Source organism: Rousettus aegyptiacus, unplaced genomic scaffold (genome assembly GCF_014176215.1).
Source record: "Rousettus aegyptiacus isolate mRouAeg1 unplaced genomic scaffold, mRouAeg1.p scaffold_m13_p_4, whole genome shotgun sequence".
NCBI classification, from domain to species: domain Eukaryota; kingdom Metazoa; phylum Chordata; class Mammalia; order Chiroptera; family Pteropodidae; genus Rousettus; species Rousettus aegyptiacus.
In genome coordinates this window covers 114,195,554-114,211,461 of record NW_023416307.1, presented here as the reverse complement: position 1 = coordinate 114,211,461, position 15,908 = coordinate 114,195,554, and the positions used below count along the sequence as shown (strand labels likewise).

At 38.1% G+C, this 15,908-nt stretch overlaps 1 protein-coding gene across 4 annotated transcripts in view; it reads left to right on the top strand.

Annotated features, from left to right (window-relative positions):
• The window catches only part of CACNA2D3 (calcium voltage-gated channel auxiliary subunit alpha2delta 3), a 790,850-nt gene that overhangs the window by 558,810 nt on the left and 216,132 nt on the right, over positions 1–15,908 (top strand). For 3 of the 4 annotated variants that reach the window (XM_036219353.1, XM_016156350.2, XM_036219352.1), the window contains one exon: positions 4,965–4,982. The exons of the other annotated variant lie outside the window; for it this stretch is intronic. In XM_036219353.1, the coding sequence (XP_036075246.1) occupies positions 4,965–4,982 (18 nt within the window). The remainder of the gene's footprint in view (positions 1–4,964; positions 4,983–15,908) is intronic. 4 annotated transcript variants of the gene reach the window in all.

Sequence of the window (15,908 nt, the reverse complement as noted above, 5' to 3'; positions counted from 1 at the left end):
AATTAATATAGGTAAAGCACTTGAAATAGTGGATAGCATGTGCTAGCTATTATAATTGCCTGTCATAACTACTAACTTTAATATCCTGTTGTGTAGTTATCATCATCAAGATAACTTCATAGTCCAGAATAACTACTAGAGCACCAGCCATCATATCTACCTTCCCGGCATCAGGATGGAGGGAGTCGAGTCATTTTAAGGACACTATTTGGAAAAGCCACATCCATGGATGTCTCATTGGACATGACTGGATCACTTAATCAAGCTCTAATAGGGTCATTTAGCTAAGCCTGGCTAAAATTTGGGTTTCCATTACAAAAAGAGCAGGGTGGAATGGCAGTTAACTGCAACCAGCAGTAACTATGCTATGAATTGGAGGTATGTGGTATGTGATGAAGGCATAAGATACAAGAAGTCAGACAAGGCTTTCCTAAGACAGTGACACTTGATCAGAGAACTGGAGGTGTTTGCTCAGCAAGGGATGTGGGATAGATGGAGGATTCCAGGAGGAGGAAAAAATAAATACTAATGTCTGTGACAGGAGAGGGCATGGTAAATATTTAGGCTACACTGTACATCATACATCACGTGCTAAGAAACATGGTAGGCTGGAGACTGTCTCATAAAGGGTAGACCAGGATTTCTCACTACCACTCCCTCATGTGGGAGATGTCCAGATGGAATGACCTGAGAGGTCGCAGGTCCTTTAGGAGCACAAGTTGGTGTTCGCTCCCATGGTCTGCATGAGAAACAGTACCTTGAGCCTGATGATTAAAGCAGAGGTGGGCTACAGAGAAACTCCTCTTTGACCCTCAAGTGTTTTTTTGGCTGGGCAAAATTGTTCTTAGCTATTCTAAATACAGTTGACCCTTGAACAATGCAGGGGTCCAGGATGCCACCGCCCGCCCCCCATACCACACACAGTCAAGAATCTTCATATAACTTTTGACTCTCCTTAATAGCCTACTGTTAACCAGAAGCCCAACCAATAACATAAACCATCAAGTAACACATGCTTTGTACACTATTTGTGTATATATTATATTCTTACAATAAAGTAAGCTAGAGAAAAGAAAATGTTATTTTAACATCATAGGGAAGAAGAAAATATATTTACGGTATTTATTTAAAACATCCACATATAAGTGGACCCATACAATTCAAATCTATGTTGGTCAAAGGTCAAAAGTATTGTCTATTTTCTCATCTACAAAGTGAGGATGATGCTAATATCTAAACCAGAGGTCCACTGTGAGTACCAACATTACTCAAGATAGTAAAGTACTTAGTTAAGTACCTGGTCCATTGAGATTGTTCACTAAAGAGTGAATACTTCTATTATTACTGCCTCCTTTATTTCCATTAATTCCTTCTCCTTCATTCTATCTTGAATGACAATTCTCAGCCTTTTCATGTTAGAATATCAAGTATCACATGAATGCTTCCTGCACCCAGTTTTCTCTAGTATGTGCAAGTGCACACATACCTCGATTTCATTCTTTCCTTACCCTCCCGCTTAAAAAATTTACTGGAGGATATGTACGTACGGTTGTGTATAGAATCATCTAATCTGGGTTCATTTGTCCTGGAAGAAACCTGAAGCTGTCTGTACAAATTTTTATGTAGTGAGTAAGAAAACCCAGAGAGGTTAAGCCTGATTGACAATGCCTGACGAAGTGGCCTTGAAGAAGAAAAGATCTTTGCAGAAGAGAAGTTGCCTCACCTCTGGCCACGTGATGATGGCAAGTTCCCAGGCTGGTTTTATGTACATCCATGGGTCAATGAAACAACCTGCACATATACATAAATCTGTACCAGGCATATGGGAATTTGAGTTTCTTATCTGTCCTTTTGGCACAGATATTTATATTTGTCTTGAAAGCCATCAGCTTTGTTTATCAACATTGTGTGTGTATGGTCAGGGTGCGGTGGATTCAGGCAGTTACCCCAGTTCACTTTTCCTGGCATTTGTCCTAGGTATATATGCTGGTAATAAGGTACCTTCTTTAATAAGGTCAGCACTAGCCAGAGGAACAGCTTAGAGAACTTCATAGAGACTTAATACTGGGCAGATATTCTCAAGCTCTTATAGAGCATGTGACCTAGCAGAAGAGAGATGTTAAATAAGTTACATAGAAATCATAGATGTGCCCAGGACTACAAAGAAAAAGTATAGTAAGTCCTTTAGAGATCATCGTGTCCAGGAATATGTTTTGCTATTCTTTATTTTTTAGCCCACAACAGACATTGCTAATTGGTTATTACATTCTTTCCAACAAAAATCAGACATAACTTAAGAATCCTTCTCAACATGGCCCTCCAGACAGCCATTACTAATCAGTCAGACTTGGCTCTCAAGGTAAAACCTATTGGCCATCCAAGATCTGGCTCATTCCCCAGTCCTCCCTCCACCATCCTTTTTTACAGGCTGGAAGGCATTGGCCTCAAGACTCCAGCCAGAGGCCAAGGTAGACCCAATGTCCGGCTGGTCTGGCTCCCAGCTCAGGGCTCTGTGGACCATTTGTGAATGTTGGGTGAATGATGTATTCTCAAGTGAGCCAACCCCCAAGCAGTAGCATCTGTGGCTGCTGATGATCTGATCTAAATTTGTTATGTTCTATTCTGAGGCTCCTTCTCAGAGGTCCAACCTCTTTAGGCATTGCAAACTGTAATTTATGGTATTTAAAAGCTCTGATAGGAAAGTTGCTCTTTGTTCTCATGAGTTATTTCTTGAGGAGGATATATGTTTTGTGGAGAGTTTGAGGGCAGTGTTAAACTAAGGACATCACCACAAAGGCCCTAGTCTCTCATTTTCCTTCCCAGGATTTCTTCTCATGTGCTTAAATGAGTGAGTCAAAAAGTGGTGTTTTCTGCTTGACTAAGATAAAACTTCCATGAAGAGAGAGAAAGAAAAAAAAAAAGGGTGGCTCTCCTTTCAAAGAGACCTGTCAAGTCTGGCAGTTTGTGCAGGACTTAACTTTGGTGTTTATTTTATAGTTCATCAAACATTAGTAATTCTCACGGCCCCCTGTGTATTTCATATGACATAAGCTGTGATTCAACACAAATGCTTTCCTAAGGAAACATACATTTATCATTCCCTTAATGTTTGCTTCTCTAAGGTTTCTTTTCCGTTTTGTGAAAAGATGTTTAATATTTAAGAGACTTTTCTATAAGTGATTCCTCATTTTAGGCTCAATTTCTCACCTCTTGATGCATTTTTCCTGAATGCTTGAGAAGCTCTAGAGGAACTTGTGAACTTCCTTTTTGAATAGTGGCAGTGATAACTAGAAGGAAAGAATCAGAAAAACATACTTGTATTCCTGTCTTCTTAAATTGAGAGGTCTTTTGAGATAAAATTGCTTGAAAAAAAATGAGTGTTGAAGAGGTTTGAGTCTGCCCATCATGGAAATTTTTCAGACCATTTCAGAGAAGTCTCTGAAATCCAAGACATTTCGTTGGTATGGATTTATCACTTCTGCCCATTGCTCATCTCCATCCACAGGGGCTGAGTCTTACGATGGGTTCAAGAAAGCCCCAGTCTTACTGCATATGGAGAGAGAGCTGTCTTCCAAGGGTAAAAAGGAATGGGAAAGGCAGAAGCTTCAAAAGGGGACCCTAGGATGTCTGGTTTAGTTGTTTTGCATCTAAAACTCCAGATGTTATAAACTCTAGATAGACAGGAAGTCTGCAGTCACAATTTCCAAGTGTTCATGGCCTTTATTAACATGTGAATTGAGTTGAATTTGTATGTTCTAAAGTCAGGCAACCCAGCTTTCCAATTTATTATCCATGAGATATTATGCAATTACTTAACCTCTAATTTCCATTTTACTTTTTATCTGTAAAATGGGGACAATAAGGGTGCCCAGGATTGGGCTGCTGGGATTTCGTTTGGCAATACAAATAAAGGGCTTAACAAAGTGCCTGATGACAAGTTCACACCCAATAAATATTAGTCTCTATGACAAGAAGTATGTCTTGAAAATGATGTAATTCGTAGATTTGGCATTTAATACATGGATAATATTAATTCCACTCTAGATTAGAAAAATGCTTTTTAAAATACTGCAAGCTATAATGGAAGTCACAAATACTGTGGCATTAAACCACAGCCTAATAGTTTCAGTGTAGGAAAATAGACAAATGTGTCTCATAAAATGTTCATCCTCTTCCACATATCTATAACTTCAGTTACTTGCCTGTGCCATTGGGAAAGCTATTATGTTTTATTTTATGGACTGACTGACTGCTTTTTTGTTGTTCTTCAGATATTAGCTTTACTCCAAATGTACAAATTCTTGTGCATGCTTCCTTAACCAGCAATAATGAGAACAGTTAATGTGCTACAAAGAAAGGAAAATTGACTTTAAAAGCATAATCTACTTCTAATGATTTTACCTTTATGTACAGCAGGGTTTCTCAACTTTGATACAATCGACATATGGGCCAGATAATTCTTTGTTGTGGGGTCTGTCCTATGCATTGATGATATTTAGCAACATTCCTGGTCTCTAACCAGTAGAGGCCAATCGTTCTTGCTTCCCCCCGCCCCCAATTTTGACAACCCCAAGTGTTTCCATACAGACCTCCTCCGGTGGGAATTGTTGACCTATAGGAAAAAGGAGTTGGGTCTTGAAAGTGTGTGTTTTGGGCTGCTGGACAGAAGAACCTCAGGTTCAGCTTTGCAGGAGGTTACCAAACTGCCTGAGCATAGCGATTCCCAAACACATGCTCACAGATTATCTGTTAATAGTATAGATTCAGATAGCAGGTGAAATAATCAGCACCGAAGTTTTATTTTAGGAAGTGACTTGGTTTCAGTTTTATTTTCCGTTTTTTCCCTCCCAGTTTTGGTCCTCCCATTTACCAACGGCAGCTGAATGAAGCTTTACAGTTAATCTTAACTTCTTATATAATGATTGTTTTTTCTTTTTTTGTTTTGTTTTCCCCTTATTTTTCAGCTCCCTCAGGCACAAAAGGTAAACTCTTTCCATCACATTCCAGTCATCCCCAGCACTCATGAACTGTGCATGTCTTCATGATCTTGTGCACTCAGCACCGTTCATGACCAGTGAAATGGTTTTCTCTTACAACTTCAGTTGGACAGGAGCAGAGGCGCTAACAGAGTCAGCTGTCCACTGTCTTCTTACCAAGTTAGTCCCACCAAAAAACCCTGTAGTGACCAGGGATTTAGGAGCCAATCTGTGCCCAATCATTTTGCTGAGAATTCTCAAATAATATGTCAAGAGTAAGTCTGGTACATTCTTCAAATGTAGCATTCCAGGTCTTCCCTGGGATACTTGCCTAGGAAGACAGATAATGTGAATATTTAGTACAATTCACCAACCAAATTTAGCCAAATCTCTGAAAACTCCTCTTGGAAAATCATAAATTGCAAAATCAACAGCTCCTTCTCTTGCCTCATCACCAATACCACCCAGAGAGCATTAGAGAAGAGTTCTTGCCAACGGCCAGACCCTTTCACTGGTCTTCATTGTTTGTCTGAGATGATCTGGTTCCACCATCTACAATGTCCAGAAGGGTTCCATGTGGTTGCAGTTTTGGCTTTGCTGTGTCATCACCATGGCATGTCATTGTATCCTAAGGACAGTTATGGCAGAAAACGTGTCACGTGATGCCTGCTGCATTGTTCTTGTCTATTTCACAAACATGAGCAATATTTCTAGAAGACATGGTGATTTCTGAGGGCCAGATATGGCTTGATTTTATTTCAGGGGTTGAGGTAGGGTGCCACTCCGAGATTTAAGCAGTACTTCTCCAACTCAGTTTGGAGCAGAGATAATTTGATTTCTCCTCCTTGAGAGAGAGAGCACAACTGCTCTACAAAAGACAGTCTGTTCAGACCATATGGACAACCAGAGGCCTAGAAATCATTACACAATAACTCAAATATATTCAAGATATTTAAACAAGGCAAGACATGCTAGCGTGTGACTTGGCTTGTGGTAATGTTTGATTACACTTTAGTGCCATCACAAAAGGACTGAACACTTCATTGAAAGTTAAGTATTTGAGTAGAGCAACAGCTTCCAGGGTAAATATATGATCAGAATTCCAGATTATCTGGAAGGCTCAGCATCTTTGATAGGTCATGCTTTCTTAATTGCAACATTTGAAATTTCTTTCTAAAAAGACTTATTAACAAAATCGGTGCCTGAAAATGGACTGGCCTCTTACTGGCATCTATTCATCAAATTTCCAGTGATTCATATACAAAAGAATTCTGTTGTAGAAGATTCCTCATGAATTTGAGGTGCCATCAGCCATGGAATTTTAAAACAAATTTTTAAAACAAACCAACACAGAATATGGTAAAAACAAACGTTGCTGAGACATACGATTCTTTGAAAGCACTTAGCCCATGGCACTCTTTTCTCTGTCATCATGTATTGACCCACATCACATGCCCTGCAAAATGAAGCATATTATTGTGATGATAGAAAGTTCAGAATTGAGGAAAATGCCACAGTGGCATTTCCCATCTCCAAAAGATGTTGGACCACCCAAGGGCCTTGTTCTATCATCCTATATAACCAGAAATAGCTCTGCCTCCCATTCTCGCCATGGCTACAAATTGTCCACTTTCTATTAAAATAGAGAAGGTACTTACCTTAAAAATTATTAAGAGGTCTGCATGAAATGATTTCAGAACTCTTTGAGGTAGTGTCTGGGCAATTCAACTCTTTGGAGATGGAGGTTAAATATAAACCTCAGGTGTCTAGGCCGGAAGGTGAAGGCAGTTAAGGAGAGGCACACTGCAAGTTAAAGGCACCCTCCCTCAGAGCTGTCAGTCTCAACTGGTGGTACATGAGCGTCTCTGCCCCCCACACTCCTCTTCCCCTCCCCAGTGTTACCTCAGTGACATTTGTGGAGTTGTTTACTATAGGACGTGGTCCTTATGGTATCGGTTCCCCTTAAATACCTTGTCTTGCTGCTTGGCCAGCAAAAGAATATGGTGGACTCCATTCCAGCCTTCATCTATTTGTGACCATGAGCAAGTTACTTAACCTCTCTAAACCTTAGGATTCTTGTTCTTTTGTTTGTTTTTTTTTTAACAAGAATGAAAGACTAACTTTTCAGTTTTGTTATGAAAGTTATTTCTCTTACCTGTGCTTAGCACGGAGCCTGACATGTTGGACACTCACAAAATTTAGAGTTTTTATGACCATTTGTTTGTCCCAGCCCCTGATGCTCTAGAACACATCAAAAGAACAATCATATGTGATGTGGTGGTCTGGGACCTCTGCAATGTTTTGTGGTTCTGATTCAAGCTTAATGAATAATTAGGAGATAAAAAACAGAGCCCAGAAGGTATGTGGTGCTCCTCCTGCTTCATCAGAAACTCTGTGGGTTACCTGACTGCTCCTTTTACGTGGAGTTACCCCAACAAAACAAAGCCTCCCATCGACAATTGTTTTAAGAGATTTCTTCCCCAATTTTGGTATTACCCATAGATTTCGCCCATCCGTGAACATGATTATAATGACCCCCTTCCAAACCCAAGAGTTAGTTGTTCCGGGGGTAAAAGGGAGCCATCTCCAGCTGTTACATCTTCGGCCTGCTTTTCACATGAGGTCATGAGTGCATACATTGAACCATATGGTGTCTGCATTTGTGCTTTGTTTTTGTTGGAATCTCTGTTCGTATCATCTGCAACTGTTTTCTCTATAAATATTTTAAATAGTTATGTCTCTATAAACATGCTTATTTTAATCTCTCCACTGATACAAAACTAAAAATGGTATATCGACTAAATATATGCCACTAAAAAGTGTCCCTCTTATGTGTAGCACTAATTAATGATGGCTGTTTATAAGTTACAGTTTTCACGATTCTAATATTGTAAAGGTCTTACAAAACTTACCTCCTAGCCCTTTGTGACTATTTTCTGGAACAATTGTTTGAAAAACAAACAAACAGACAACAAAAAGGAAAAATGATTTTTCCTGTGATTCTTAAGTACCACTAAGATAATTTATAGAATAAATTTCACCTTTTAATATAACATTGAAGTATTACTAACTGGTGATACACCTGAGCAATGTTAAACATTTTCACCAAATGCATAGGCAGCATCCTGAAATCTTGGGTAAAAACCATGTAGCAATATAGACTTGAAGCCTTCAAGCCATCACATCTCTGTTCTTTTTGGTGGAAATCAAACCACTCTCTCCAGTGGATTGATTGTCCTTAAATTCAACAACAAAGAGAAGTCCATATGTGAGAAAAATTTGCTTTTTTTTCTTACATGGCACACCTCAATTTCTACAAAAATATCTGGGATATCCCATTTTATCATGGTAACGTAGCAGAATTATCCAAAGCCATTTGCAAATGCATATTCAATAGTCATATGTGGCAAAAACTGTCCATTTTCAAGCTGCATATTCATTCAAGTAGAATCTGTCTATAGGAACTAAATATCAGTTGTTTGCTGTATGATTAAATTAATCACTCTGGGATTGGGCCTTAAAGGCAAAAGTACTCTGGAGAATTCTAATTTGGGCAATTTACGTGGGTTAACTTTTCTACACAGTGGTACCCCCTTGCCTTCATTTTGTGCTGCCTTCACACAACTTTGGAGTTCTCTCAAAGACCGTTTCTTGGAGGTTTTAAAGGTGCTTTATGTCTTGCTGGCACTATATTAGTTAATATCAGCCTGAGAATTCTGAGCAGGCATAAACATTTTTCTCAAAACCATAGTTAAAGAAAACCACGTCTCTAATCCTGTTTTGAACAGCAATTGATGCATTCAAGGCTGCACAGTGTAGCAGAAAGATCCCTGTTTAATAGCCCAACTGCCTGTTTTGTTTCCTTTTAGGAATAGCTTAACTTGCCTCCTTGAACAAACACAGCAGGATTCAAGATCTGTTGTTTTACGCCTGCTGTGATATTCTGTGCTGCTTAACTTGTATGAGGACTCAGGAGTGCATAAATTAGCTTCTTAAATGGAAGTCGATTTTTGTTTTATTTTTTTCAGGATGGAACCCTTTTGCTAATTTTCATTTCTAAGTATAAATAAGATCCTCAACCATTTGAAATTTCTTTGTTTCCTTCTTTATATTATATCTACAGGAGTAACTGGAAGCATTCATTTAGCTAAAGCTTTTCTTCCCTTTCTCTCTCTCTCTCTCTCTCTCTCTCTCTCTCTCTCTCTCTCTCTCTCTCTCTCTCTCTCTCTCTCTCTCTCTCTCTCCAAATTTGTGCAAGTAAAATAATTTGGGTTGCTCTTATCTCAGTGTAATCAGATTTCAGCAATTGTGCAGCATTATTTCTCATTCTTTGCCTCATTTAACTTCTGTACTTTGAAATGTTGAATTAACTGTCATTGAAAATAGAAAATGAAAGTTTGCAAAGCTGCTGTTTTCATAGAACTGTAGGTCTAGTGATTTTACTATTTCATTACAGTAATATAACCAGCAAATCGCTGTAAATAAAATACAAAACTGGGGTGATAACTATTTACAGTTGGTTCTGGTTTACGACTCATTTATTTTTAATCTTTACTTGCTTTGTTTGTAAACTATTATGTCTTATTTTGATAACCCTGTTCTCCTCCTTATCATTAACTGTTTCATAGAAACATATATAGGCATCTTTTATATACATTCCCATGCTGGGACTAAGATTGACTATACTCGGAGTCTGAAAGATGATGACAGCACAATGGGCTTCAGCTTAATTTTGTAGATCTATCTTGTGAATAAGGCAAAGGAAAAAGAAGCCAGAGCAAGTCTAGTTGCTTTACTCTTCCCAGGGCCAGTAGATGGACGCTGTGGAAATCAGAGTTACAGAATATTGCTCAACCTTAATGATGATCACAGAAGCAAATATTTTGTTCTCCACTGTAGTTTGTGTAAGTGTATATGTGGTAGTCCAGACCAGCTGCTCTGAGGCTGAGGAAGGAAGTGAACTTTGTAAGTTTCATACCCAAATGAGTTTTGGCCAACTCCTTTCTTATGGCCCCGTCTCTCTGTGTTTGAGACCATAAATAAATGAATGTTAAGACCCTCAGATTCAAAATGTGTGGCTTCCTGATGGTGGGCTGGCCAGCAGAGCAGTACACAGGGGCTCCAGTTGAAGCCCCATGTGACATGATGGGGGCACCACAAATGCTGTTTGCATTTCTTATTTAAAAGAAATAATTTGTTAATTTTAAACAACCTTATATTGTGTGTCTACTTGTGTATAATTAGGTGCTGTTTTATAATAAGGAAATTAGCAATGAAATAATTGATTCAATTTCATTATGAAAAAATAAAAGCTTTTAGTTTTTTTCCTTTATCTTTTAAACTATTAAGAATGAAAATTGGTAAAAAGCCTTCAAGAACTTTTGCACTTGCACGCTTTGACCCAATAATTCTCTTTTGGAGAATCTAACTTAAATTTGTAGTGACTTGCAATTGTTATTTATAATGAGGAAAAGAAAAGCCAAAATACTTAGCAATAGGAAAGTGGTTGCAAAAGTTACTGAAGCTGGAAAAGATAGAATATTAGGGGACAATTAAAAAATTAGGGACCAAAAGGAGATTTAATAATATAAGAAAAGAAAGTAGTTTTAAAATCAGAATATAAGATTTTATGTACTACATACTGTGTGTGTGTGTGTGTGTGTGTGTGTGTGTGTGTGTAAACAGATGCACAAAACACCATTGGAAGAAAACGTATAGACATGTTCAATAGTAGATACTCCGTAGTACTAAAAGTATATACTAGTAGGAGAACAAGTATTTTTTTGTTTTCTTATTAACACTTTTACATACTTTTCATATTCTATAAAATGAGAATGTATTATTTTTATAATTATATTTATAATGATAGTCACCTAAATATATTACTCATAAATATATTGAATGGAATAGACTAACAGAGATTAACCTAACAATTGCTTGCTGAGCCCAGTTCTCCTGAGAAACAAATAAAAAAGTGGGAAACCCAAACTCAATTGTGAAATACACATACAATTACATTGATTCTTGGTACAGACAGCTGTGATCATAAGGATAACCATATATAAATAAATGAGGGGTTGTCTTGCCTCGGATGAATTTTAAAAATACCATTGTTTATCAAAAATCTTTATTTCCTACCAGAAAGGGAGGTCATTTTTGGTCTTTAGTCAAAGGCCCAGACCATGTCAGAAGCTTAAAGCAACACTGATTTGACTCTGAGTAATCCATGAGTAAGTATGCGTTTAAACTCTGGGAGTCACCAACCCTACCACACTTCAGAGGTGTTGCCTGTCCTCACACCTCATTGGAGGGCTAGCTGGAATGAAAGGCAATGTTGGCTTAAAATTTAGGAAAATGGAGCTGGTGAGAAAGTCATTTACCTAAGTTGCTGTTTAGAGAGTACTACATTGTCTAGCCCTTTGTGCTGTGCTGACATGACAGAACAGAACTCTTTGCTCTTGTGGCAGAGTCAGGAGAGCCCAGCAGTCTGAAGGCTATCTTCAAGGTCAGCTGGAGGTAGAGGCGAGCATCAGCCCTGCCAGCTTTCCTTGTTAACCTTGGGCTCAGGATGCTATCACCCTTAGCCTTGACGTCCTCGTTGTCAAAATGGAGTAAAAATATTGCCCTTACACAACTTCCCTGAGAAGTACATGAGCAGTGCTTGTCAGGGCTCATCCACACTAAGTGCTCAGCAAGAGGCAGCGTTGGCTGTGGCAGGAGCAGTAATAATACTGATAATGCTAATAGCGTCATACGTGTTTAATAGAGACAAGTTTGATAAAAATAACACATGGTTTTAAAATACTGATATAATCTAATTTTCTTTAAAAAAAATAAAAAGGACTAGGTATTTGTAAAAATGGAAACCAAGAATTGATTTAAAAATCCCTACTATCTCAATGATTTCTAGTCTCAGACTTAATTTTTAATGTCTTAAGAATTCAGTCTCTTTTCAAAGATTTTCATTGTTTAAGATATATGAATTCTACTATTTACTTAAATCAAGCACAACTATAAAATATGACTCTCTTGAGGTGTTAAAAAAATACAAACTCTACTCATAATATTACTAAAATGAAACTGGCTTTTCTTTTGAAAGTCAAGAACTATCTGAATAAAAGCAATGGAATTTTAAAAATTGTTTTTATTACAATTGTTCTTGTATCCCCAAAGGAATATACACATCCTTCTTCCTTTTATAAGAAAAAAAAGGCAGAGAATTTAGAGGTTATTTCAAAAAAGTCCAAATACTTGGGGTATCGTGACATTAATGTCCACATAACCCATATGAAGCCTGGGATCAGTCTTGAGGAAGACAGCACAGAACACCCAATGTTTTGCTTTCCTTGCTTCCTTAGGTCATTATTATTGACCCAAAGATGATCTTGAACTCAAAGATTTGTATTGCTATTTGGGGATCTCTTCTGTATTTATTGATAGATTTTAGAACATCTGTATCCATCACGTGACACACTAGATGCATTTCCAGAGAAAGGAGTATGTGAATCTACACTAGTGGTCAAGACCCCGGAAGAGAGCATCAGTTAAAAGACAACTGCAAGGAATACTTTAATGAAGTAAAGAATTAGGCAAACCAGAACATGTGATCTTTAGTCACAAATGCATTTTTTTCTGCTTTCATTATTATATTTCCACTTTCAGAGGAGAAAGGAAGAGAAAACAGTGAAGAACACCATTTCAACACAGAGCTAATCAAAATCAGTAAAATTCAGTGACTAATTTGAAAATTACATCTATGTCAAAATATAAATCTAAGTGAAGTCTATATCAAATCAATGCCATATCACTGTAAGTGATTTTAATCTGACTTTATAGGTTCTCACAGGAGGGGATTTTCTGGATGGCAGGTGGAGTAGATAAATCCTATGAATTACTCAAGAGAAAACAGGCGTATGCACTATGCATTTAGACATAGACTTTCTTTTCTTTGCTGTTTATTTGGCATAATTTTTTAATACAAATAATTCTAATTTTCATCAACAGATTTTGTCTACCTGTGTTTCTGCATACTAAAATTGGAAAATTGGTCATTTTAATGCAGCAACTGCCTTTTCAATTTTTTTTACTAAACTCATCACATGTTCATTGGCCTGTTTCAGCGCCCGATCCTTTATTCAGTCATCTTATTCACTGGTCAGACCCCCAATCAATGGATATATATTCATTACAAACCCAAATGTAGCCCAGTTCCATGAGAACTGGAGGGATGGCAATGTGCGAGCTTCCAGACATCCCATGCCAAAGGATTCAACTGAAATAACCCTCTAGGGTAAATTGGAGCGACTGAGCAATCATGCATAGCAACACTGCTAAGAAGTTCAAAAACAGAAAGTTAAATGTTTATCCCTTCAAATTAACTAGAAGGATTTTGGAAAACCCAACCTAGTTTCATGATGTAGAAAAATGTCAGGCAAAGGACTAATGCTACAGTATGGATTTTCTTTTTCCAGAAATGACTCATGACATTGAACCACTTGCTGAATCATGAGCCCTGTGTGCTTGGATTTGACCCATCTATGTTTGCCCAGGCCTGGGACACATTAGATGATTTGGATACAGGGTGCTTCTGAAGCATCTGTCACTTCTTCCTCAACCCCCTCACTCCCCAACAATTTCTTTCCCAATCTGCATCCTTCCCAACCTCCTTTAATATTGACCATTATAATTACTACCACCCCAGCTGCTTCCTAAAGTGTATTGTTGAACTGCTAAAGCCATGATGTCCTATCATGGGATAAATGAGAACTATTTTTCTATATATCTTATGTAATTTGAATGGAGAGATAAAGTTCTAATTTGGTAGAGCAGTGGGTATATTTCAAAGAAGGTTGGGGAGCTGATCTCTCCCCAAGCCAAGAATGGTCCTTATGAGATCGATTGCACTTGTCAGGTGTGCCAGACACTGTACTAGGTGTTTTAAATCTATAGTTCTTAATCCTGCCAGGAACTCTGGGGTCTATTCCTATTTTAGGAATGATTTGCTTGTTTGCCTTTTCCATCACACTCTAAGCTCCTTATGGCAAAACTTGACATTTATCATACCCCTAAAACAAAAGTCTGAGGGCAGAGTAATTAAGATAGGGGCTCCAGCATCGGGTGGGCCAAGGCTCAAATCCCCACCCTGCTGCCTACAGAAGTAGGAGCAAGGTACTTTGTCCCTTTATCTTTAATTTCTTCACCTGGAAAATGGGCATAGACACTTAGCAAGGTCTGTGTCTGGGTTAAATAAGGCTATATAAATATAAAACTTTTAAAGCAATATTTGGTAATAGCAAGCCACATTTGGAAATAGATATAGATAGGTGGATGAAAGGATGAATAGATGGAAGGAAGGGTATATGAACGGAAGTACGGGTAGATGAAAATGACTAAACAAGTTTGAATAATCTGCTCTGAGATGTTAATTGAGGTCTGTTTCCTTCTGTAGCTCATTATTCCTCTCTGTGCTGCCTTCCATGGAAGTTACAGGGTTCAACTAAACTTTTCCTTTACCTCTGAGACATCAGCTGGACATCACGAACCTTGTGCCCCTATTATATTAGCAGCAGCAGCACGTGGGCACCGGCTTCTCAGAACCTCCTTACATTCTAAGTCTGACCACATTGGCATAGGCACAATACACAAAGATACTAAATGAATGAGCAAGGAGAGGCCACACACTGTAAAAGGGACAGTGCTAGCCTTAGAGTCTTGTCCAAATTCTGGTATCAAATCTATGTGACTCATTTTCCTCTCCGGACCTCATTTATAAAATAAATAAAAGAATAGGATTGAATAAATTCATTTCAGGATGATTTGCTGAGTGCTTCTTGTGTACCAACTCTACACTAAATGCTATGGATAAAAAAGGGAAGTATTTTCAGCTCCTGCCCCTGAAGTTCACAGGATGTACAGAATTCCCAGCTTTTCTTCCAGCCAGTGTCCAGTGACTTTGCTATATTAACAGTTTGCACAGTTTTGGTCCTAGATAGTATCTTAGATTGTAGAGTAAATATGATTATCTTTGTACTGAAGTTTGAGAACATCTGGTTCCCATTTCCACTTCGTTAGGGAAGGTTTTATGGAGGAAGCGGCATTTTAGGGGGTCTTTAAACAAGGGGAAGGCTTTGTCTTGGGCCTCGAAGCTCTGACAGTTGGCTGTGTTTTCAGGCATCTATTTGAGAGGTGGCTAAACCACGTTTATGAAAATATATGGCAGTGGGGGGGTCAGTTACGTGTGTCATAGCCCATCATAAATATTGGCCAAAACCTGATGCCCCAGGATAATTCTCATTTTCATTATTTCAGAGAACTCTTGAAGTAAGCATGTTATACCCTAATAAACAAAGCAGTTTCCGAAAACAGTTTTCAGATATTTTCATCTGTAATGTTCTCCTGCCCATAGCGTTAAGTGTGTGTGTGTGTGTGTGTGTGTGTGTGTGTGTGTGTGTGTGTGTGTGAGAGAGAGAGAGAGAGAGAGAGAGAGAGAGAGAGAGAGAGAGAGAGAGAGAGAAGAGTCTCCCTGGTCAAAGACAGCATCTTCCTCTAGATGTTTACTCACAAAATGTATTCACCTGCTTAATGATTTATATCATAGAAATTTTGGAGGAAAAGGAAACAATATAAACATTTTCCTGAATAATAACAACTTTACTAGATGAAAGTTATTTAGAGATTTTCATACAGATGTTCCAACATCATCCAGCATTATTATCCACAGTGTTGTCTTCAGGTTGTTAAAAAGGGAAAGAGAGAACAAACAAATTCAACAATTCAGCTCATGTAAGATGCAGTTATAGTTCAAAGAGGGAAATCTGTTACTTTCTGTATTAAAAGAACTTAAAAGTCACTGAATCTCATAAGAATATAGGAACTACAAATTTCAGGTACAAGTAAGAAGAGGAAATATCTTGGCTAAAAGCAAGATGCCAT